Source organism: Piliocolobus tephrosceles, chromosome 10 (assembly GCF_002776525.5).
Source record: "Piliocolobus tephrosceles isolate RC106 chromosome 10, ASM277652v3, whole genome shotgun sequence".
In the NCBI taxonomy this organism is placed as follows: Eukaryota; Metazoa; Chordata; class Mammalia; order Primates; family Cercopithecidae; genus Piliocolobus; species Piliocolobus tephrosceles.
The window spans coordinates 88579009-88604436 of NC_045443.1; the positions used below are offsets into that span (position 1 = coordinate 88579009).

Sequence of the window (25428 nt, forward strand, 5' to 3'; positions counted from 1 at the left end):
CAGTGAGCCGAGATCGGACCACCGCACTCCAGCCTTGGTGACAAGGAGAGACTGTCTCAAAAAAAAAAAAAAAAAAAAGTCTAATATCAGGACCTGAAAATCAGGAATGAGGAGGAGGGAAATGTAATAAGATATATAATATGTCCATAAACATACATGCACCCTACACACACAGACATGTATGTGTGTATATGTACATGTATATATGTATGTAATTTTTAAATAATAAATACTCCTAACAATTGAAATGACCCAAGATACCTGAAAATAATCAATGCCACAAACATCCATCCCGCAGTCAGCTTTTTAATCTAAAAGTCCATCTTCATTGATTGTGATCATGTATTCCGCAACAAAAAGATGATACCAATTTATGCCATCACTAGCAATGCAAGGAACTAAACTTTTTCTGCAGCCTTGCAATATTTGATATTATCTTTCTTAAGAGTATGGCCAAAATAATATCATGTTGTAGTTCATTGCTTTTCTATTTCCTTGTCATTTAAAAAGGTTAAGCTATATCTTTTTTTATTTTCCTACCATTTATTGTATTTTTTGGAGAGAGGAGATTGCTTGATCACAAATACTTCTCATGTTTATTAAATTTTAATATATTTTAATAATTGATTTAGAGAATAAAGATATGGTCAATATGACATAGAGAGCCTTAACATATTTTTCTCCTGATTTTTTTTTTTTTGCCTTTTTTATGTGTAAAGATTTTATATGACAAATAAGTTAATATTTTGGGTAATTATTTGATTTTTTACTTCTGAGTTCTTCTTACGTAGAAATTACCTCTAATTCATTGTTACTTTGCTTATAACAATTGCTAGGCCTATTTTTGGACTATTTTATTCTTTTTCAATTATCTGTATGCCTACGAAAACCACTTATTATTTCAAGCCACTTTGTTAACTAATTATAAGGAGCTTGCAATAACTTATTAAGGTCTAATTTTACATTTTCAATTGTAGTATAAGTTTTACATATGTGAGAATATGGAGGGACAGAAGGGGACCTGTAATAGGAAAGCGAGTATTTTTAGTCTCAGAAATGCAAGAATGTTTTCTAAAGGTAATAGCTGATTAATTAATGTATGTATATCCTCACATAGTCCACATTACTTGATTAATTAAAAATTCTTATTAAGTAATATAATCTTTTAAATAATCCTGAAAGATGCATTGGTTGATTGATACAAAATACTAACACATTGTGATTAATAATGAAAAGTTCAAAAACCTGTGGGAGTTAAGGTCATAAAAAAGTTGACATTAATAAACACAAATCAGGGAAAAGCCAGTGCAAGCTGAGTGGAGTGCGATGACATATATCATTACAAGACATCCAGAATTGTGGATGCCTAATGAAAATCGCAAAGGAGATATTCAATTCTTATCCATGGAGGAAAATTTTGAAAGTGTGATGTAATTAAATGCATTAAACATGATCTGAAAAATCTGTATTATGTTAAATGTTTTTAAAACCTGACTTTTAATATCATTTTTTTCTCCAAAGCCATTTATATAGGGCTTACACTGTACCAAATATTGTTCTAAGGTCTTTCTTGGTGACTGTTATATTTATAGGCAATTATTAGTGCACATACTCAAGCCAGAATTCCGAGTTTAGAATCTCAAGTTCTGAGTCTCACTTGGCCTGTGACTATGAGCAAGTAACTTAACCTTTCAGTGCCCATTTAAAGGATGTATCAAGTGTGATTACCTCATAAGAATAGTTATAAGAATTAAATAAGTTAATGTATATAGGGTACTAAGAACAGTGCCTAGTATATATAGTAATTACTAAACAAGTGTTTGCTTTTGTTCAGTCGTTGACAATTTTTGTTGATTTTTAATTTAAAAATGTTCCTTACTCAACTTATTAAGCTTCAATTCAAAGAAAATATAGTAAATGTTGGCATTACCACACTTAATTTTCCATCATTTTATAGAACAATTATGTAGCTTTTCCTACTATTTATAGGTATAAAATTACTCTTATGCAACGTGTACAACTCCTAATGAAGCACAGACAGGGAACATGATTCTGTTAAATTCTTTCTATTTTAATCCTTGCTAAATTTTCATTTCTCTCCTTCCTTAAGTGTGGCTTTGCTAGCTGAAATTATGATGTTTATTTGCAAAATAACAAGGATAGAAAGGATCATGAATGAAAGAGTAAGAAAAAAATAGCTGTTTAACATCCTCTGAATGCTTGAAGGCTCTAATGAACTCTCTTTATTCATCTGATGTATATTTTGAAGTAGAAAGAAAGAGATTGTCACGATAATGGCTGCTTAAAAACATAGTTAGAAGGAGACTTGGGAAAAGAAAGAACACATTATTACAAATGCCAGATTTAATAAGAATGTCACGGACACTAGATGTCACTTATTTAAGGATATAAAGGGTTTTTTTTTAAATATTCAGATTATACTTAAATGTACAGAAAGTTGAGATGAGAGTAAGAATGTTTCATCCTTTAAAAAAGTAGCTAAACGGCAAACTTACGCAAATAAAAGTTTTAAAAATATTTTAGTAATCTAAATTTAGTAATATTCATTTTTTATGGTCACCTTTTTAAACTTATGCCAACAGTAGCTTAAACAGTCATTAACAAACTTTGCTGGTTTCACCATCAGCTCATTCCCAGTGAAACCTTAAAGTGAAGGCAGGGAATTGGTGAATAAGTTTCTAATCGGCGGAAAGAGACCCAAAGGTTGGAACCTCCAGTTTACCCTTATCCTCCATTGTTTCAGCTGTTTCTTTCACTCTAGCCAACTTGCATTTTTATTTGTCTGCTTCTTATTTTCTTCTGCCTTTGCTTTCTTCTTGTACAGAAAGTCCTTTTCTCTTTGCCTTTCAAACTTCTGCTGATCATCTAATATTCTTTCCTCGCATATTCTCTCAAAACTGTGTCTGGTAATTGGATAAATACTGATGCCTAATTTTTCCTTTTACTTTATGTCTTTAACACTCACTACTTATATCATATTGTGCTTATATTGTTGGACACATCAATAAATTGATCATGGCACTGTTTTATCTATCATTTCTTTTTTTTTTTCTGAGATGCAGTCTCACTTCGTCGTCCAGGCTGGAGTGCAGTGGTGCAATCTCGACTCACTGCAACCTCTGCCTCCCGGGTTCAAGTGATTCTCCTGCCTCAGACTCCCGAGTAGCTTGGAATACAAGAGCGCGCCACCATGCCCAGCTAATTTTTTATTTTTAGTAGAGACGGGGTTTCACCAAGTTGGCCAGGATGGTCTTGATCTCTTGACCTTGTGATCCGCCCACCTTGGCCTCCCAAAGTGCTGGGATTACAGGTGTGAGCCACCGCGCCCAGCCTTTCTGCATTTTTTTAAATGATTCCTTGTAGAGTCTTAAAATTTTAGAAAAAAAAATTTTCTTCCTTTAAAAAAATCTGGTATATTTTTTTCTAATGGCTAAATGTTAACTGCTTTTCCCATCTTGGTTGTTGGAAAGTTTGTACTAAATGGTATCTTCATTATACTAACTGTAATAATTATGACCAGTTTATTCTATTTTATATTATATTATTTCCCTTGTATCTATAATTTTTATTCTTATGTATATCAGATGATTTATATTTATACTTTACTGAGCAGTGCCTATTCTTATGATATATCCTCCTCAATTATTTTCTATAATGACTAAAATAAATAACTAGATATGAAATTACAGTTTGGTATGTCTATGTTCCCAACATTAAGAATGTATTCCTATGCCATTCATTATACGAAGCTGTGAACTCTGATCTTCACAGGCAGGTAACAAATCATTAGGTAAGTCTCTCTATTTTCTAAAAATTCTGATTCTTTAAATTTTATTTTTAATGTTGAATAAAAATCTGCTTCTCTAAAATTTCTGCTCACTAGGACGATGATTCCGTCATCTTGCAGTTGAAGCAAGTAAATACAATCCTTTTTGTTCAACATGGCCCTTCAAATGTGCCATTAGTGACCCTCCACACTCAGTTTAGACATCCACCTCTCCATCCACTGTGTCTGTGAGACCTAATTTCTAGATTCTTTATCTCCATGGTCGTCCTTCTCTAGATATTCTTTAATGCATTTCTTAAAATGCCAAGAACCAGACTCAGTACTTTAGAGTGGTCTACCAGAATGGAAGTAGACACGGTGAGATTTCTAGAGTATCTATTTTGGACATTGAGGTCTGGCTTATTTATATTTCATGTGCCCTCATGTTTTGAGGGAAGACCATGTCACACTCATCCCACAGATAGAGAGCTGGGTGAGAAAATGCATTTTATAGTGATTCTGGTGTTCAATGTGAACAAACGATGCATTTACTCTTACAGAAGGTTGTCTTAGCAAGGCTTATCTCTATTTTATTGGGTTTATCATTTCCCTTGTATAGTATATCCTCTCCCAACTACCACTATATTTATTCTTTGCACTGTTTGGCCCTTCCTCATGTCCTGGGAAGCTGACCTCTGGGGAACACATTAATCAAATGCCCTTGTCTTTTCGTCCGAAGTAGATTCAACCATAGGGGACACAGGCAGGAAATTAAGAAGTGAAACTATAGCTCCCCACCTCTCCCATGGCTCTGAGACCCTCAAATTCTTCTAGACCTTTGTGGGACTGGGTGCCTCACAGTGCCTTGTTGTGTTCCCACGCCCCTTTGCAAATACAGGTTTCAATAACGTCTCCTCCATGAAATCCCTTTGTGAGTGGCATCTCTTTTCTGATGAAATCCTGACTGATAGACTGAACATTATGATAGGGTAGAGAGGTAAGAGAAAACCAAAATAAACATACAGATAAGGACACAGCATGCATAATCCTAACTGTAAAGCAAGAAACATACATATGAAGACAGAATTATATTTTACTAAATAAAATATGAATAATTATCTTTTTTCCACTTGATTCCATTCTTTGAGATTTTAGAACATCATTCACACCTCTCTTAGAAAATGCATGGAAACAGACAAACAAAGAAATAAAATAATACTAGGATCAATCCATTTTGTGTTTTGTTCCACTATTAAAATACAACTTAATTTGAAAGACAATTTTTATTCCCGAAAACGTGAGAGAGAATTAAGATCTAAAGTATTTTTTTGAATAAAATACCTAAGATATATGAGGTATATGTATAAAAGGCTGGGTAAATTGTTAGTGGTTAATGAATATGATGCTTTGTTTCCCTACCACTGCTAAAAAAGTGAGGTTAATAAACACTAATGTGCTTCTTTGTTGGTGCGTAATACTCTTGGCCTTATCTAGGTGGTGTTTTGAAAAATACCTTGAGTCCTATCTTATTGTGATTTAAAAATAAATAGTTCTTACGTGAAGGTTCTTCAGGTTCTTAAAGTCTCCATCTTTGATTTCGGTTATTTTGTTGTTTTGCAGGTCTAGCAGAGTTGTGTCAGGGGGAAGATCCTTTGGCACTTTGTCCAGACCTAGCATAAGAGTAATAGGAGTGTGTGGTGAGTCGAAGGGACAAATGGCTACAGAATCACACAGTATATATTTACCAAAAAATTAATGTTGTGATGATCATATTAACAACAACAATTCTTCTTCTAAGAATTGCATTCATTGTAGGGTAAAATTTTTGCTTTATCTTTTGCAACCAAGTCAAATGACTTTTTGTATTTAATAATAAACTCAACATGATATTTTCCTCATGGAATGACTCCTCTGCATTAGGGGAACATTGGTATTTCATTAGGGTGTGGTTCAAATCTATATATTTTACCTCTTTCTTGTTGTATTGAAAAGTAGTTATTTTGATAAGTAGTCAGCATAAGTGATTTGTAAATCTATACATTTTTACATAAATAACGTGTCAATAATTACTCTAGCCAAATCATCAGTAATAAAGATCTTTTCAATAAACCTAACTCCATCACAGATCTACAGTGAAAATTATATAAACGTATAATCAACTTGTGGCAGGATCTTGAAAATTTATCCAACATTTTGCGATAATGGCTCTTTTAGTTTTCATTAGAATGCCAAAACAATATTAATTTCAGTTGATATTTTATGACCAATAGATATATGGCTACTTAGAATGAAATAAATTTGGTAGTATGACGTATCTTAAGTTAATTTTATGAAGCATTACTTTTGGACTTTAGATTTTGGTCTAACTGACGGAATTATTGTTTTTAGTTTGCAAATGTAAATTCATTGAATAATCAAATGGTCCATGGTATTAAGAAATATTTTAATAGTCATTCAGCTAGTCATATAAGGATGAACCAGAGTTATAAAAAAGGCAATTATTTTGAATAAATCATTGTGAATCATAATGGAGAAAAATATTTAAAAAGGCCGTTTGCTTTTCATTTCTCCATTGTTTCATATTGAAGTAGGACATTAAGTAAAAATTTGATGTTCTATTAACTCAAATTAATGTGATCATTTCCATATTTTAAGACTGCATAACATAAATCAGAAATAGTTTTTAACCTTTGGTAGAAGCAATCTCTCCATTATATCTGAAACTGGAAGTACTGAAGGTTATTTTTTCATCAATTCAACAAGCCTTTATTGAATACCTCCTGGGCAGCCTAAATTTATTAGATTCTGGGAATATGGCAGGACCAAAGTAGACATTGCCCATGATTTCATAAAAATGTAATTCAGTTCACTGTTTTCAAGTAAAATAAAATTACAACAGGGTATAATTACTGCTATGTTGAAAAAATCACTTTTCAATTTTGAGTTTTATGTAAACATACTTGTAAACCACCATGGTAGCCATATTTTGACTGTCTTAATTTCTTCCATGAAAATTACAGAAAACATACCTGAAACTACATATTTCTGAGTCTTTTCTAAATAATTTTTTCTTTACAATATCACTACCTCATCGATAGTTGGGGTTGCGGGTGGAATCGTGTTCTTAATTCAGTGACCAACTATCTTTATAAATTTAAGTATCAAAATACAGGTAATTCTGAACTTACGTAAATATGTTACATAAATGTATAACTTTTATAGACACAGTTCCCATCAAAATAACAAGAGTTAAGTGTTTTCAGTGATGAACAGTAAAATACCAGAACAGTTACCTTGTAGGAGGTTGTTTAATGACACCGTACAGTTGTAATCACTGCCATTTTCAGAAATGTCAATTTGCTAATTTCATGCAATTAGGAATAGTAGACTTCTGCCAACTCTTTGATAATTACTGTTCTCCAACCCAGAAAAGACAAACTTCTTTTATTTGGAAGGTAGTTACTACATTTTATCATTCCTTCTTGGGCACCTTCATCGAAGTCCTAATTTCCACTTATGCTTACTTTTATTCATTGGTGAACTTAAATTCTAGTGACTCTCAACATTTTGTCAATGTGAAACTGCAGATAAAATTTCAAATGTGTAGGGAAAGAATGATGTGTCTGGTGGCTGACACTTTTGATTACATTGTCATCCTAAAATTTTATAACAATACTATATACTTAAGGTAATTTATATACATCTTATTTCTAGAGATTCAGAAAAAAGGAATGCCATCCTCAGGATTCTAATTCTTGTATTTTAGTTCTTGGAGAGCCATTTCAATGATTAAAATCATAGTTCCACAACCTGCTCTGAATTAGTAAATTTATGTTTATTTGGGGGATTTCACATATTAGTATTTTTTATTAATAATTTAGTTTTAGAGTTTATTTTTAAAAATGAAAATATGTTATTATTTACCTTACAACAACCCAATGAGAGAGGTAAGGCAGTATGGTAATTTCATACTTTCAGACAATTCTTTTAAAAACTTTCATAACATGAACAAGCTTATCTAGTTAGGAATGACAAAACGTGGATTAGATGACAACTCTCCTGGCTTCCAGTAGGACTTTTTTTTTCTGCCATACCTATCTGTATCCCCTGAAATAATTGTTCTGACATCAGACCCCGTAATATGCTGTACCTGTAAGGGGTAGATAATGTATTGGAGTGTTAACTAGCTTGCTCAAAGACAAGAGGCAGAGTATAATGGAGAATTTACCCTAGTTATTATGAGTTCTCTGAATGTCATAAAGGGAAGGGCCCTTAAATATCAGCTAGTCTATGGTTCCCAAATGCTGATGAGGCAGACTCTGTGATGAAGTTTTTAGCAATCTATATCAAAATTTTAAAAAATCAATAAGAGCAGTGTGGTTAGTTTAAATTATCTCACACACACACACAGACACACCACACACACACACATACACACACACACACACAATTTCTGAGACCATCTGAGACCAGTTCCTGCCTTCACTTCCATTTCTACTTTTAAATACACGTTCTTTAAAAAATGATTATGATAGCAGATGGCAGGTTCTTCTTTTGTTAGGTTTGGTATTGATCTTAATGAGAAATTAGCGTGTTCAACATTCAAAAAAGTTTACTTATCCCAGAAATCAGAGAATTTTAAGCCAGTCTAATCTTCTCATTTCATAAGTAAAGAAACAGAAACCCAAAGAAATTAAATAGCTTATCTAAGGTACCTCATGGCTAAAGTAGACCAAGAACCAGGATAGTCTGAGTCCTCACTCCAGAACTACATGTTTTTTGTTGTTGTTGTTTTGTTTTTGTTTGTTTTTGTTGTTGTTGTTGTTGAGACAGTGTCTTGCTCTGTCGCTCAGACTAGAATGCAGTGGTGTCATCTCAGCTCACTGAAATCTACACATCCTGGATTCAAGAGATTCTCCCGAATAGCTGGGACTACAGGCGTGTGCCACCAATGCCTGGCTAATTTTTTGTGTTTTTAGTAGAGATGGGGTTTCACCGTGTTAGCCAGGATGGTCTCGATCTCCTGACCTCATGATCCGCCAGCCTTGGCATCCCAGAGTGCTGGGATTACAGGTGTGAGCCTCCGTGCCTGGCCGTGGTTTGCCATTTATTCATACAGTTGATCATTGTGCATATTTTCTAATGTTGATCTACAGCTATTCCTTGAGCATATTATACTAATTCCTAGCTATTCATTTTTGTTCATACAATGCATATTTTATGTAAAACTCCACTTATTCATTTATTTCTATTTCCATTCTAACAATCCCTTGAAGCATATCCGTTATCTCCTCACCTCTGTAACATTCATCCTGACTACCCCTGTATAACAGTAATCTTGCACCACTGAACTTCTTATAGGCTATAGATTTATAAGTTTAAACTATACTGTCCTGTATTGCAGGGTCTTTGTTTTGTTAGTGTATTTATTTATTGTTTTCCTGGTAAGAAGGACTAATTATTGTTTCACGTCAGGAATTTGCTCTGGCTGCTTTGAAAACAGGAAGAGCCTTTCTGATTAATTAATTTTTAAGTCTGTCTGCCTTGCTGTCACATGATGAAAAGTTTATGAGTATGGCTTTGAGATCATTTCTGCCGTGTTCTGTTGTAACCATCTCCCTATAACCTGCTATCATAGGAATTTTTGTTTTTCCTCAGAAGTATTAGGATACAACTGGTTATAATGATTATATATTTTTTCCTAATTATCAGTTGGCCAGGAACATTTTACAAATGAATGCTACTTACTATCAAATATGTCATTCCCATTATCTGCACCTGAAAATTGCTCTCACTTTCTTCAGTGTCTTTGCCATATTTGTGAAGCACCTTTTGTCATATAAATATCTAAAGAAGACTGATTTTTCTGTCTTACAGGGTGACTACTCCAGCAGTAAGAGTTTCTCTACATGGCAAATATTTCTCCTGGGAAAGGATCAATTAGAAGCTTCTATATGAAGAAACAAATCCCCATTCATAGGTTTGTATTGTCAATTAATCCCGAATCTGATTAATCCTCTAAATTCCAAAAGAAAATGAAGAAATTGTGAGTCTGTAGTTTAAAGAGAGTTAAGAGACGTTTTAACTGGGTGCTGTGTCTCTTGTCTCTAATTCCAGAAATTTGGGAAGCTCAGGCAGGTGGATTGCTTGAGCCTCTGAGTTCAACACCAGCCTGGGCAACATGGCAAGACCCCATCTTTACAAAAAATTAGCTGGGCATGGTGGCACAAGCCTGTAGTCCCAGCTGCTCGGGAGGGAGGAGAGGTTGAGGCTACAGTGAGCTGTGATCGTACCACTGCACTCCAGCCTAGGCAACAGAGTGATACCCTGTTTCAAAAACAAAAACAAAATTAAAAAAAGCTATTTTTTAAAAAGCAATGTATGTACTTCATCTGGATCCTGATTCATATAAATAAGCTATAAAATATGGTTATTTTATTTGAGAGCTTTATTTTTCAGAGAAACATACTGACATGTGTATTGATAGATAAAATCATATATCTGGAATTTGCTTCAAAATGATATGGAAGTGGGTGGAGATAGAAAAATAGTGGCATTAGTTGACACTGGTTGAAGTTCTGTTGTGGGTACACAATGGGGTCATTTTATTCTGTAGAATTTTCATATTTAAACATGCTTCTGTAATAACAATTTTTTATAAGACTGTTACGTGACTTTCAATTCTGGTTCCTCTTCTTGATCTTTAAGATTAGAAGACATATTGAGGCCGGGCATGGTGGCTCAGGCCTGTAATCCCAGCACTTTGGGAGGCCGAGGCGGGTGGATCATGAGGTCAGGAGATTGAGACCACCCTGGCTAACATGGTGAAACCTTGTCTCTACTAAAAATACAAAAAATTAGCCAGGTGTGGTGGCGGGCGCCTATAGTCCCAGCTACTGGAGAGGCTGAAGCAGGAGAATGGCGTGAACCTGGGAGGTGGAGCTTGCAGTGAGCCAAGAACGTGCCACTACACTCCAGCCTAGGCGACAGAGAGAGACAAAAAGAAGACATATTCTTTAAACTCTCTGTCCTCAGTTTTCTTAAGTCTTTCACAGAATTTTTGTGAAAATTCAATAAGCTATGCTACAAACTAATCTCCTACCATAGTGCATAGCAGCGTCTCAAGTATTGCTACTGATGATTATTATAATAAGCAAAATAGAGGGTATTGCTCTCATTATCTTTCTGAATAATCTTTCTGATTATTCATCTGTAACTCCTTCTTTTCTGTACAATCACCATGCATATTATCCTAGAGACTGAAATCTGTTTTTCAGGTATGTCAAACACAAGATGTTCATCTAAAGATCTTGGTCCTGAAATGTTTTTTTTCTTTACAGTTATTTCCTGTTCATTCTGCATTCATCATTGTTCTCATGAAGTTCAGGGCCTTTGGGGTGCTTGTCATCCTCTCTGCCTTTGGATAAGCCTTCAGTTTAGGAAGCACATGATTCGATCCCCACTGAATAATTAGACCCCTCAAAAACTGCTCTTTGTCAATTTAACCCTATTTTAATGGTGGCAAATGCTACACTCTTGCAAATCTATAAAATACTACTCTTTGTTTGTACATCATTAGAGTCAGAACGGCTTGGGTTAAAATAAACTCAGCTGTTAAGGAGAGATGACCGGAATCTGTAAGTTAGCATTCCTCAGGCTCCATTTCCTCATCTGAAAACACCAAGCCTGAAGTAAATTGTGGTAGAAATATACTAGGACTAAAGATTATTTTTTATGATGAAAAATGCCTATTTGAAGTAAACCTAATCTTCAAAAAATATAAAAACCGATAGTATTCTATGAAACAGTTATCCTACCTTAATTTTTTAAACTTTTAAATAAATTTAAATTCTGCCTTTAAGCATATCTGATTGTTTTAATTGTATGTGATTTTTAACTAAATAATTCCTATTGATAGTGATGAATTTTATGGTTATTCAGAAAATAATATAGAAAGTAAAATGTTAGCATTTTAAATTATATGTATCAATTAGCCAGGTTCAATTTACATCCAAAAAATGTTCCATAATGAAAACAAAGTCATCAAGATATGACTTAATACTTTTCTTTTTTTTTTTTCCTGAGACGGAGTCTCGCTCTGTCACCCAGGCTGGAGTGCAGTGGCCGGACCTCAGCTCACTGCAAGCTCCGCCTCCCAGGTTCACACCATTCTCCTGCCTCAGCCTCCCGAGTAGCTGGGACTACAGGCGCCCGCCACTTCGCCCGGCTAGTTTTTTGTATTTTTTAGTAGAGTCGGGGTTTCACCGTGTTAGCCAAGATGGTCTCGATCTCCTGACCTAGTGATCCGCCCGTCTCGGCCTCCCAAAGTGCTGGGATTACAGGCTTGAGCCACCGCGCCCGGCCAATACTTTTCTTACAATCTTAAGTAGAACAATTAAGTAACTATGAAGTTAATTTATAAATTAATTTAATTATAATTATTTAACATCTTCATGTAGTTTGTAATTATTAAATAATGACCTTCATGGGGGACATGTAATATCTGTGGACTTTCTCTACATAATATATAATTATGCTCAAACTTCTCATTAGAAATTTATATAAATCTAAGTATATATGCAGATGATTATATTTTCCAAAGATGCCATACATTAAATTTTCTATCCTACATCCTCTTCTACAATAAGCATTTGTCCCATTACCATTAGAAGGCAGCATCTAATTTCTCTCTCTTCCCTTTGAATGTAGGATGGTCTTTTGATGCCTCTAGGAATCAATAGACTGAAACACCATGACATTTGAGACAAGGTCAGAAAAGATTGTACAGCTGCTATCCACTTCTTCTGCGATGCTTGCTCTGGGATAGCCAGGGGCCATAGAAAGAAAGAGAAGCTGCCTGAGGCAATTCAGAGGATAGAACAGTCAAGCTTGTGGGCGATAGTGGCAGCAACTGTCAGTTATGACAGTGAACTGTCTCAGGTGTCCAGCCCAGGCTAGCCTTCTTATGACTATAATCTCAGATAACATTTGACTACAAGTGCAAGAGTGACCCCAAGTGAGAACAGCCCTTCAGAGCCCTTGCCAAATTTTCCATACCTCAAGTCATGAACAAATTAAATTATTTTTAAGCCACTATGTTTTGGGGTAAAATTCATTCAGCTGTAGTAACAGGAGCATAGTGGTTTCCTACATTTATTTTTCATTGAGCAGCCTTTATTTAACATAATTCTAAATTTTCCATTAAAACACACTATTTTCAAGGTAGCCTGGATTAGATATTTGCTCTCCCAGTTTTTATAAGGAGTTTTATCTTCTTTAAAATCTAGTTATTTATTAAAGCAAATAAGATACGACTTAAGACATTACCAAAAAATCATTTCTGAATAAAGACTAGTAAGAAATAGACTTCTTTTTTTTTTTCTTCCCTTCTTTTAGTTGTCCCAGTGATGAATAGCATTGTTCTGTTAGCAAATGTCAGCAATCTGGTAAACATCATGCTGGACAAAGGCCAGGTCGTCTTAAAACATCATGCATTTTTTTGCCATGTGGCAGGAGTCCAAATTCTAAAATTTGTTCTTACTGACTTTCAACAATTTTTTTTTTATAATTCTGTATTCAACTTCATAATTGGGACATTGGTGGTGTACTTCAGTTTTTGGGCAAATGACCAAAATAATATTTAGGAGCTCCAGCCCCAACAAAAAAACTTTTCTGCTCAAGGCAAGCATGTTTCCCTCTTTCCATCTTAAAAATGGCAATCTGACTGTATTATCAGTTAGACCAGGCTTCAGACATAAACGATTCTTCTCTTTAATTCTATTCTCTTTCCAGTCAAACTCAAGGAATTTCTAAGCTTCCTCGTTTTACAGTTGTCTTTAAAGGGAAGGAGCAAGGAGGCACTAAGAAATCACTTCTGTTTCTCAATCAGACATGTTCCCTTCTCTTTGCAGCTTGCTAGAGTCAGGAATATTGTAGAATATTCATCCAAGCATTAATTCAAGAACGAAGCCATGCATATGTTCGTGTGTTCATTCATCAATCATTGATTGATGTTTAAAGAGTCTAGAAAGTATAAGGCAATTTATTGTGTAGAGGTTGTACAAAGATAAATTATTGCAATACTTCTTTTCTAGTGAAGAAAACAATAAAATAGATATATAAAAACATAATTAAAATATATTATATAATCACAGATACGTATATATAATTGATTAGTATAGAATAATGAAAGCAAATGTAGATTACAGTAAAAAGGCAGAAGTAGGCAAGCTACAGAAGTTAAAGCAGTCCACAGACTAAGTCAAGAGTAACTGAGTCTTGAGTGTTACAGTATATATGCTAGGGGCTTTCTCTTTTTATTAAGACTGAATTGCAAACTCATTTTTTTTTTTTATTTTTGAGGAACTATGTAATCTTTTTCCACTCTTTTGAAGGAGAAAAGTTAAGATTAGAGGTCTCATAGTTTTCCTCTTTTACTCAGGGAATTGATATTTTAGCTAACCAATTCCCACCATGTCCCCTGGAGCTAGGGATGTTCTTCCAAAGGAAAATGAATCACAGCTGCAGTCTCACAAAATGCCTTGATCCCACACAGCTGCCTCTCTCTCCCTCCTGGGGACTGAGAAGGAAACCAGGGTTATGTTAGTTGTCAGTCAGGTTAAGGAGACAGACGCTTCCTTTGGCCTTCTTGACTCCCTCTCTTCCTCCTCTCCATCTTTTAACCCCTTGATTCGGGAGACTTTGGGTCACATTGAGCATTACTCTTGCTCCATCTGAAGCATACTCCACTCCTACCCAATGTCAATTTAGGCAATCCAGTGGGCATACTCTGTGCACAGCCTCCTTCCCATATCATGTTTTGGAAACACCCTTTTGGTGCATTAGAAACCCTGAATGAGGAACACCTCACACCCCTGCTGCTGCAGAGCCAGACATAAATGATAAAGGCAACTGAGCATCTAGCATTCTGTCTGTTCCTCCACAAAACTGTCCTAATTTATTTTTCTGGGTTGATTTCATGGGAGAAGTGTAATGGTTCATTTATCTCTTGTATAAGGTCTGCTTCTGGAAAACCAGTTTCCTCAGCCAAGTGAGAAGCTGTAGTACAATATGTCCCAAGTGGTAACCTCTGACAAAATTTTTCACTAGTTCAAGAAAAATGAGTATGAATAAGAAGCAACTGTATAATTTAAAAGGTTGTACTTTTTCTGAGTTTTTTAAAAACTCAAACATTATTTGCATTATAACATACATTATTAGAAACCAGTAGTTATTTGTAATGCTTCCATATGGCAAAATTAAATGTGTTTCATCTTCTGGCACCATTTCTAGAGGGCTAAGTGTGTGGGAGTGTGAATCATTTATGATTATAAAATAGTCAAATGCTTCATTGTTCTCAAATCAAACAAACTCATTTTGTTCAAAGGAATATTGGTTTGGAGAATATTCAATTGCTTAGTAAATGCACATGTTTTTTATTCTTGTCTATTTACACTTGGAGATGATGTGGTCCTCTTTAGAGAGGTGGAGAGAGATGGTGCTATTTTGTCTCTAGCTTGAAAACCCATATACTTATTAGAGACTCTTAATAAAGTCTCTAATAAGACTCTTAATAAGTCTCTAATAAGTATATGGCTTATTTTCAATTAGTATAATATGATATAATTTGAATTGAGAATAATAAGTATAAGTCATTGACTGTCTCTAATAAGTATATGGCCTATACCTATTATTCTCAATAATAAATAAAAATGAAAGGAAATATCAGAAACAGCCTCATGTTCTTAGCCAACTTTGCCTGAAATGGTAAGTGAAATGTAACAGTTACTATAATAAGCATTTGTACATATATTTTCTATTCCTACCCAGTGAAATAAGATATATTTCCATTTGTCAAATGAGGAAACAAAGTTTTGAAAGTGTCTAGGTTACAGGCAGTAAACAGCAAAGCAGAATTTGGGATCAGAGGTGTTTAACTGCACAGCCCAAGTTCTTTCCACTACTAAATAGTTTTAAGAGAACTAGATGTACCATATGACCCAGCCATCCCACTACTGGGTATATACCCAAAGGATTATAAATTATTCTACTGCAAAGACACATGCACACGTATGTTTATTGCGGCACTATTCACAATAGCAAAGACTTGGAATCAACCCAAATGTCCATCAGTGACAGACTGGATTAAGAAAATGTGCCACATATACACCATGGAATACTATGCAGCCATAAAAAAGGATGAGTTTGCGTCCTTTGTAGGGACATGGATGCAGCTGGAAGCCATCATTCTTAGCAAACTATCACAAGAAGAGAAAACCAAACACCGCATGTTCTCACTCATAGGTGGGAACTGCACAATGAGTTCACTTGGACTCGGGAAGGGGAACATCACACACTGGGGCCTATGATGGGGAGGGGGGAGGGGGGAGGGATTGCATTGGGGAGTTATACCTGATATAAATGATGAATTGATGGGTGCTGACGAGTTGATGGGTGCAGCACACCAACATGGCACATGTAGACATATGTAACAAACCTGCACATTATGCACATGTACCCTAGAACTTAAAGTATAATAAAAAAATAAAAAATAAAAAAAAGAGACATTTCAACTCTTGAAATTTGTTTATAAGAAATATATCAAGAATTATAATTTTAATTTCAGAGACTAGTTAAAAGACAATACTTGTTCTTATTTGACTTGTCAGGACTGATTTGCATTTCAGTAATGAGGTGTTAGTCCATACCAAATTATACTACCTGATGACACTTGATCCAAAGATGAATGGCTGAGTCAAAGAGTACCTAAGTAACGGAAGCTGTCTTCCTACAGGATGTCAAACATATAAAATAGAAAATCCAATCAAAATCAGAACATCTAAAAAATTTTTGATTTTTAAAAGACTAAGTTACCTTGTGGATTTATCATTATAAAGTAACTGAAAGACTTCTGAATTTGCTAACTCTACATTTATTTATAATATTACTTTTTGAAATTAATGCTGTGATTAAGAGGGAACTGATTTATGTCTTAACATGATAGATAAAAGAAGACAAGATATGGGTCTCATAAAATTGTGGTTCCAATGACAAAGCAAGTTGCAACAAGTTCAACGAAACAACTTGACCAATATCTATGGGGAATTCATGTTTACTGTCTCAATCCCTTCTCCTCTAAAAAAAAAAAGAAAGAAGGAAAGAAAGAAAGAAAAAAAACATATTTTAATACTACTGTGATAAATTAGAATTAGGGACTAAATCAGTCCATGCATTTTCCAGAGGCCTCAAATTACCCTACAGAGTAATTACATAATTTTAATTTCATAGTTTTTGACTTCTTAGCTTTGAAAGAATTGTTTAAAATTTTGATGTTTAATTTTGCCAAGAATATTTCTTAGTGGGAAAAAGTAGTCAAACATTTTAATTTAAAAAATTTATTTGTATTACACATTATTCAGATAATAAGATGACAAAGGACTTTTGTCCTTCAACACTGTAGCTTCTCTCTGCTCATTAAATGTCTGCCGAAGATAATCCACCAAGGATAATCCTGAAGACAACATTGGTCTTTGATACAGATAAGCATTAACATTTGCCATCCCCAACTGCACTGCATTTATTTTCTTTTTTATAATAATTCAACCTTCATGCTTAGATCACTAAAGCACATAAAACAAATAAAAAATCAACTATATTGCATTTACGGTGAATTAGGTGGTCCATTTCTCCTTGCTTGCTTTCTTTTTTCTTAATCTGTTACTGCATGTAATCATATTATTTTAAAACTGCTTGAAGCTGCTACTATGACACAGGTACCTCATACAATTAATAGGATTTCTAAGACTGTGATTTTTCTACCGATGAAGATGTCAAGGCTCTCAACAGCTTGCCAGCATCATAAAATAAGAGTTAGATAATAGTTAAAAATATGAAATGAGTTCATTTGTTTTATTTAAAGTCAAGTGAATTCCATTTCCCTTTAAGAAATGTATTTTCTTAGAGATATCTGATTTTAAAATTTATAGTATATTTAAATATTCACCTTTAAATGTTAAGATATTGAAACTACATCACATGAGACCACTGCTCATTGGAACTTAGTTCTCTTAGTTAAATATGGTTTTAAAAACAAATTATTTTTATAATTTTAGCTACTTCCTTAGTATATGAGTCAGTAAACCTAGCCATAATAAAGGGATGATGTACACTTTGAGCTCCTAGAAAAAAGATAACATGTAGAAAACTTTCTCATCTAAAAACAAAACAAAATAAACAAAACAATATCAACAGCAACAACAAAACTATCATAAAGGTCCCAAGTCAGTGAACTTGCTGCTTCCTAAGACTACATTTTGTTGTTGTTTTGCTTTGAACAACAGACCTACGCCCAGTGCTTTCATTGGGGTCAAGCTTTGTGAACTATTTTTCATGGAAGCAAAGGCCTCTATTTATGAAAAAACAAAACTTCACTAAAGTAACTGGCCAACTCTGCTTTCCTTAAAAACATCAACCCTTTATTTTTGATAATATATGTAGTGAAAGTAATAATACATTCTTTTAACTTGTTCTCAGAGGCAAAGTGAAATGTAACTCGCATCACATTTTTGGGGAACTTCGCCATTTTAGTAACTTCAGAAAAGATTATCCTGTGTATATCCATCAACTGGTGATTTCTTTGTCCAGATTTTTTCCAACCCTGTTATTTTCCTGCCCAAGACAATAATGCAGGTCATCTCTAGATACTTATAAAGTTTCTGAAGAGTAATCCAATCTCCCCTGTGGTGAATACACAATTCAAAAAGTAATAGTCACCACCACTAGAATATAAGATCCACAGGAACTAGGGCCATATTTGTCTTCCTCATCCTTTCCTCCCCACGCCTAGAGCAGAGTTCATCTATGATGGGTTCCCAATATAGCTTCTGAATGAGTGAACAAATCAATCCACTGGAATTATTCTGTGGCCTTTTGAAAGCCTTTACATAACATTTGTATTTGGGTTTCAAATGGCTATACAATATATGTGTTGAAGAAGCTATTTCGAATGTTTTTCAGTTGTTACTGCTGAATATACTTTATGTTTTTCCAGGTTCCTAGAGATAGTTTATTCCAACTGTAGAAGCTAGTGGCATTTTTCTTCTGCAGACTACTGCTAGAAAGCATGTTCTGAGTAAATATAGGACTTCTGAAAGAAGTGCCTGATCATAATATGGGATTTCCTCCAGAAGGAAGTACACATGGCAGAATCATGATATAAAGATTTTTTTTTTTTTTTCTTTTCATCTCCAGTAAGAAAATACACCCCTTCCAAAGGAGGAATGTGAATCAGCTGCCATGTAAACTGAGTTCATTCCCCTTTGGCCCATCCACTGAGCTTCAATCTTTCTGGAGATTTATCTTCTAAGTGTAATGCTCTTGGAATTTCCAGACCAAATTTTTCTGAAAAGATGATAAATCAAACTGTCTTTAGGGTGTTAGGCTAAAGATATATGTAACATGATTATATTGAATATTTACACCATACCTTAGTGATAAATATTTCCTTTGAAACTTTCTAAAGAATATAAGCAGCTGGATTACAAAATGTCAAAAGTAAAGACAAAACTAAGGCTCAGAGATTAAGGGAGTATTTTTATAATTGAAAGATAAGATTTTGTCATAAAATTTGACAAGTTTTGCTTTTGATAACTGCATATTTTACAATTTAGTAATGCTGAAACTCTGTTGTCTGGGCTAAGTGAATAGTAGAGAGACTGACCTGATTTTCTTAATATCTAATATTTTATAAAACCACGTTATAGAATTAAGATCAAACCACCACTCTGAAATTTTAGAACATAAGACACTGTTTTCTTCAAAATTTTGTTTTGTAGAAGAAGGGATATGAAGCTCAGAAATATTTTTTAAAGTGATTTTTCCAAGATTGCAGAGTAATGGAGGAAAAAAGGAAGAGGGACGAGTGGGGGCGGGGAGAGAGAGAGAGAGAACCACGACGCTACTTTTCTTTCTATCCCGTTCTGCTTCCTTTATTCCTCATTAGGTGGCACTGTGTCTCACATTTGGAGAGATTAAAACTGAAAGTGCTAAACTCTCAGAGTTGCCATTCCCAAGAACAAAACAAATAAGGTAGGTAAAGAGAAACTGCATCCCACTCACCCAAGTCAGAACACTGGACCACTCGAAGATGGCATTGACAGCGGAAGGGGCACACTGGGCCTAGAGGGGGCTCAAAGTCGCGGTCATAAGGAAGTTCTGGGCCTATCCCAGAAGCCTCATCTTCTAGCATAAAGTCAAATAAGCCTCTCTGTTGAAACGGTCCGGCCCAGGAAACTTGTGCAAGCAGAAGGAGGATGATAGTGACCTTCATGACTTATCTCATGTATTTTCACAACCAGGGAACCTAGGAAACAAATGAGAGTTTAAAGAAGAGTAGCTCTGCCTAATCTGTGTGTTGTTTCTTATATAGTATGCCACAATAGAGTGAGCACAGAGAAAAGGTGCAAAATAATATTTCATTTATTATCAGGAAGCAGTGCATTAAGAATGTATTGAAAGATGATCGGGTACATTATAGTATCATTTGCACAGCTATTTACTTAGGATGAGAAATCCAAATATTATTTAAATCTGTTTGTTTTGAATTTTCGGTATAAACTAAGATGTATACTATATATTCAAATTGTTTGCAAAATTGTCATGATAATAAATCATGTTGGACTTTTCACTTAACACAAGCCTTGCCATGGTCAAATAAAATTGTCTCTATACATACAGGAGATCTCCAATTTCTGCTTCAGAAATATCTCTGAAAGCCAGTCACATCTCTCCATCCTACCACATTTATTTTGGTCCAGGCCTTTCTCATCTCTCCCTAAACTACTACAAGAGTTTTCAGTTCATCTCTGCCTTGCATGTTTCCTCTATTTCAGTCCATCTCCCACTTTGCTGCCCGAATCATCCTCTAAAAATTCAATTTCATCTTATTAATTTCTACTACAAACCATTCATTAACTTCCTATGACCTATCAATACTGCCCACAGTCCCTGTGCTGTATGTCAGACCACTCACAAATTGGTATGAATTAATAGCTCTAGCCACATTCCTTTTCATTGTCACACCATTCCCAGTCCTCACCTGAACCCTGACAATCAAAGCTACTTGCCATGTAGAATACCGACCTTGCAAGAGTGTTGTAAAGATTAAATGAGATAGTGGGCTTGTCTTCTGTGTCCCCTGGCTCATCCAGGCAGGATGCTGCTTTCTCCCTCTTCTCTGCTCCCAAAGCACGTTGCTCTTACCTCTTTTAAAGAACTTATCACATTATATTGCAATTTGTTTTGCGTGCTTGGTCTGTCCCTCCACTAGACGATGTACTCCTTCAGGGCGTGTCTTATTATTCCTTGTTCTGTACCCGGGCCTTGCACAATATTTTGCACACAAATGACTCAATTGACCATCACTTTATTGACAAGACGATTTACTCCATTTGTTCCAAGCAATCAGTCTGATTTTTTAAAACACAAAATTAGCTTTTTTCAATATCGAATTTCTGATATAAAAAAGTTAGCAGATTGAAAACCTCAACTTGGTATAAGCAAGATCGGCTTTAAAAAAATAAATCCATTTCCTAGTTTCTCAAACATTATTTTTAATAAGATAATAAACACATATGGAAAATTCTAACTGATTTTTATATGATGCATATATGATCTCATTTTGCTAACAGGGCATTTTGTAAAAAAACAAGTATTCTTTTGATAAATGTATTCCATATTTATCCACTCATTCCACAAGCACGAATCTATGTTGTTAAATCAACCGAAGTGCACTAAATAAATCTGAGTGACAAAATCGTAATAAATCTGAATAACAAAAGGTATTTGATTACATAGAAACAAAGTCATTTGGGAGACAAAATATTTTTTAAATCGCATTGAAACTATTCTGATATCTCCAAAACATAGCAGATATTTAGCAGATGTTTAGTCCCATCATAGCAGATAATTAGTCCCATCATCTCTACCTTGAATTGTACACTTAGATGAATCCATATTAAAGCTGTACGTTCGTAAGTAGAATTTTAGAACTGTTTTGAGTCATTATCCAATTGTAGCATATTTAAAGAAAAAGGAGGAGAAAAAGAAAGAAAGAAAGAAAGAAAGAAAGAAAGAAAGAAAGAAAGAAAGAAAGAAAGAAAGAAAGAAAGAAAGAAAGAAAGAAAAGAAGGAGAGAGAGAAAATAAAATAAAAAAGAAAGATCTTTGTATGTTCTAACCTTAAGGTATATTCTGGAAATTTTTGCCTAGATTCTCTAGAGAAGAAGCAAATGTTTTTCAGTTTCTTACATTTTTGTTCTTAGTTTATATTTACTACTGATATGTGTCTAAGGCAGCACATGTTGAATACAGGCTTGTAGCTTTTCATTTAACAAAATATCATAAAAATTATTCTTCACACTGCCACTTTAAGTTCAACATTAAGCTTTTCTAGGAGCCCACTCCCACTCAGTTACTGAGTTTCCCTTTAAGAGAAGACTCTTGTTTTGGCAGCCTGTTCCCTTGAATTGTATCTGAGGGAGTGGTTTTGTATCTGTTTCCCATTAAAAATGCAATGTTTATGGTTTACCACAGGCTTGCTAGCCTTGCATATTTAATGTCTTACAAGCTTAAAAGAAAAATGAAGCCAAGTAATTGCAGATTTAATAAATAGCAACGACAGTTAATGCAGATGTCGCTTTGTAATCTTTTCTCCAGAGCAGAACATGCCTGGTTTTTTCACTAACAACCCACAAAAAGAAAGTGTTGAGTATTAGCTGAGAGAAATAGTATTATAATTTATGTTTGTTTACTTCTGTTAAAATGGCACAAATTCTCCAAACAACATTCTTTTTGATTGAAGCTGACTATAGACAGGCAGCTTATAACTTCAATCACCGATTTTTATTTCACTTTCATTTGCTCGTGTGTGTGTATGTGTGCATGTGTGTGTGTGAGTGTGTGTGTGTGTGTGTGTGTGCATTTAACCCTGACTGTACTGTGAAAAAATAATAGCATGTCCAGAAACTTTGTGCAAAATCCTCCATAAAATCATCTGTTTTAAATTAGTGTCATGGTACTTGAAGACCCAACATCTTAAAATATTTAATGTGGGTTGTCAATACTGATAAATCCTTTAGTCATTTCCTTCTTTCCTTAATTAATCAGAAATATAAAGAGCAAAGAGCAGCTGTCCAAGTAGAAACCAAGGAGATTGTTATTGAGATGATATGCTGTTTAAATTGTATTGAAACTGTTTTAAGTAGTCTGAAAATGTGTGACACTCTCCAAGATGCTAATTACTAATGCAATATCACTACTCCACTAAAGCTAGTTGCCATAGTTTACAAATGTTTTTAACAAAAATAATAATTTCTGGTTCCTAAAACTACTTAAGCCCATTAAAGGAACTATATCATTCAGATCAACATTTGCATTATGTCATCTATGCCTTTGGTGTCACTTTCAAAGACAAAATTTAACCCTCAAGAGGTAAGTGAAGCTGTAAATGCAAAAGCAAAATTAAAATCCTACAGCACTAGATGATTAAAAATTTCAATTATATATATATATATATATATAATTTTAAAATAAAGAATAAAAGCAACATTTATCCACAAGCAAGGGTTACTATAGGGGGCATTTGGCTCTTTTTCTGGTTAGAAACAGCAACAGGAAAAAAAAGCCACAGGTATTTACATCACTGGGAGCCCACTTAACCAGTGGTCACTGTGTTACCCTGTTTTAAAATTAGAAAATTAACCCACATCCTCATTTTATAGTGAATGTATCTTAAAATTTCACTTGCAGTGAAGATACTGACTGGGACACTTTACATTTAAGAAATTATACAGCTTTTTTAATATCTTAGGCATTTAAATAACATAAATATTTTCAATGTTTATTTTCACTTCTCTGGTGATAATTTCTATTGATTTCTGGGGTTGAAGAAATATACGTTAGGTATCTTCAGCTAATCACCAGAGTTCAGTTCTTCTGGGCTTTTGAAAGTTCTTAAAGCAAACAAAAATTCAGGAGAAAAATACATTTTTAAATATACAGCTCAATTACAAATGTGCTACTTTAGAACACTTTTCGGTTACCACCTCTTAAAGAGCTAAACATTCATTAATACAAACACAAAAACATTAATACAGAGAGTCATGGTGTTAGGTTACAGTTTTTTAAGAAGCATCTTTGCAAATACAGAAGAGAAAAATAAAACAATACATTCAATCATTTAATCAAATATTTAACTTCTGTTTTCAAATAATACTTGTTTAAAATGTTGCATAAAGACTATAAAAGTTTAAGTATTTTTTTTTCCTTTTCTTTTTCTCACCAAATAATCCCTTTTGCTCTCAACTTGACCGAAGTTTTATTAGTCTGTAGCAGAGTTCAGGACAGTTATTGAAAACCATACCTTTTAATCCGGGAATTTGCCACAGGAGCCCTCAAAGCTGAGATGTAATTACACTAAATATTCAGCTCAAGTAAAAGAGTTTGCAGGTGTGGAAAGGAGGAGGGGGTAGGTGCTGCTCTGTGACTGTCACTAGGTTGAAAACCTCCTGCTTCTACTCCATAGCACAGTTAAAAAATAAGGTTTCCCTCAATGAACACAATCCGGCTGACACCCACATTAGATCATATGGTAATGATATGTCTCTTGTATTGTAGCCAGAAACTTTATCGGCCTTTTTTTTCCCTCCCATTTGCTTTATTCTTTTTGCATCTGCTTAAAATTCTAAACTGCTTATGTAGTATAGTGGAACAACTTGATTTGAAATTTGTCTTATTGTAGATTTATTTCCCTAAGATATTGTAACTAAAGGGTTTGCTTCCCCACCCCCATCCCATTTCACTCTCCACCCTTTCTAGCCTTGTTTACAAGTAGCATTTAATATACTTCCAAAATGACATTTTTTTCTTGCTTTCAGGATGTATAAGTCCAGAAAAATGGAATGAAATTAATCTTGTAGTTGTTTTAAATGCGGACTGCAAAAATAAATGAGTAGCCTTATGTGAAACTACTCATTCAGATTCTTACTTGCCTTGGAGTGTTTGTGTAAATTCAAGCACTATGCTGTGGAGTTTCTCTGTATATTTTGGACATATTTCTAAAGTGTCCTGAAAGAAAGCCATGGTTTTATACGAAAAGTATGTCATCTATCACTTTCATTAATCATAGTTTAAAATCTTTCTCATTGTCTACCAGTTTTTAAATGAAATACATAGAAAACTAGTAGTTGATCACAACATAGTTTCACCATCTATATATGAAAAATTTGCTTTTCATAGATTATACTTTTATGAAAACTAGAACTTTGAAAAGGCAATAGAGTCTATGTGTCTTTCCAAATTTCAGTAATGAAAAAAAAAAAAAAAAAAACTGCAACTACAAGGAAAGGTATTTATTTAGCCACTGGAAATATTTTTTGAGCTTTTATAATTCCCTTGCTGGATGCTATTAGTTGTCTCTGTGTAGATCTCTGTGTTTTGACTTGTATCATTACGCTCCGGCCCCTAGGCTGTTACCAGGTGGAAACTGGAAATTAACAGCTGTGAAACACAAGAGGATCCCCCTCCCATCCTCCAGCCTTCTTCCTTCCCTCCTCCAGCCATCAAAGTGTATTCTTCCACAGTAAA

General features: G+C 34.4%; 1 protein-coding gene across 2 annotated transcripts in view; it reads right to left on the reverse strand.

Annotated features, from left to right (window-relative positions):
* DCN (decorin) overlaps window positions 1-24552 on the reverse strand; it is a 38203-nt gene extending 13651 nt beyond the window's left edge. Inside the window, exons 1-3 of one of the 2 annotated variants that reach the window (XM_023223399.2) lie at window positions 24206-24552; window positions 19904-20147; window positions 5345-5457 (exon numbers count right to left, since the gene is read on the reverse strand). In XM_023223399.2, the coding sequence (XP_023079167.1) occupies window positions 5345-5457; window positions 19904-20114 (324 nt within the window). In that variant the 5' untranslated portion in view covers window positions 20115-20147; window positions 24206-24552. Of the gene's footprint in view, window positions 1-5344; window positions 5458-19903; window positions 20148-20926; window positions 21185-24205 lie in introns of those variants that run through there. The other variant, XM_023223332.1, reaches the window with a different exon arrangement.
* Between the last annotated feature and the right edge of the window lie 876 nt (window positions 24553-25428).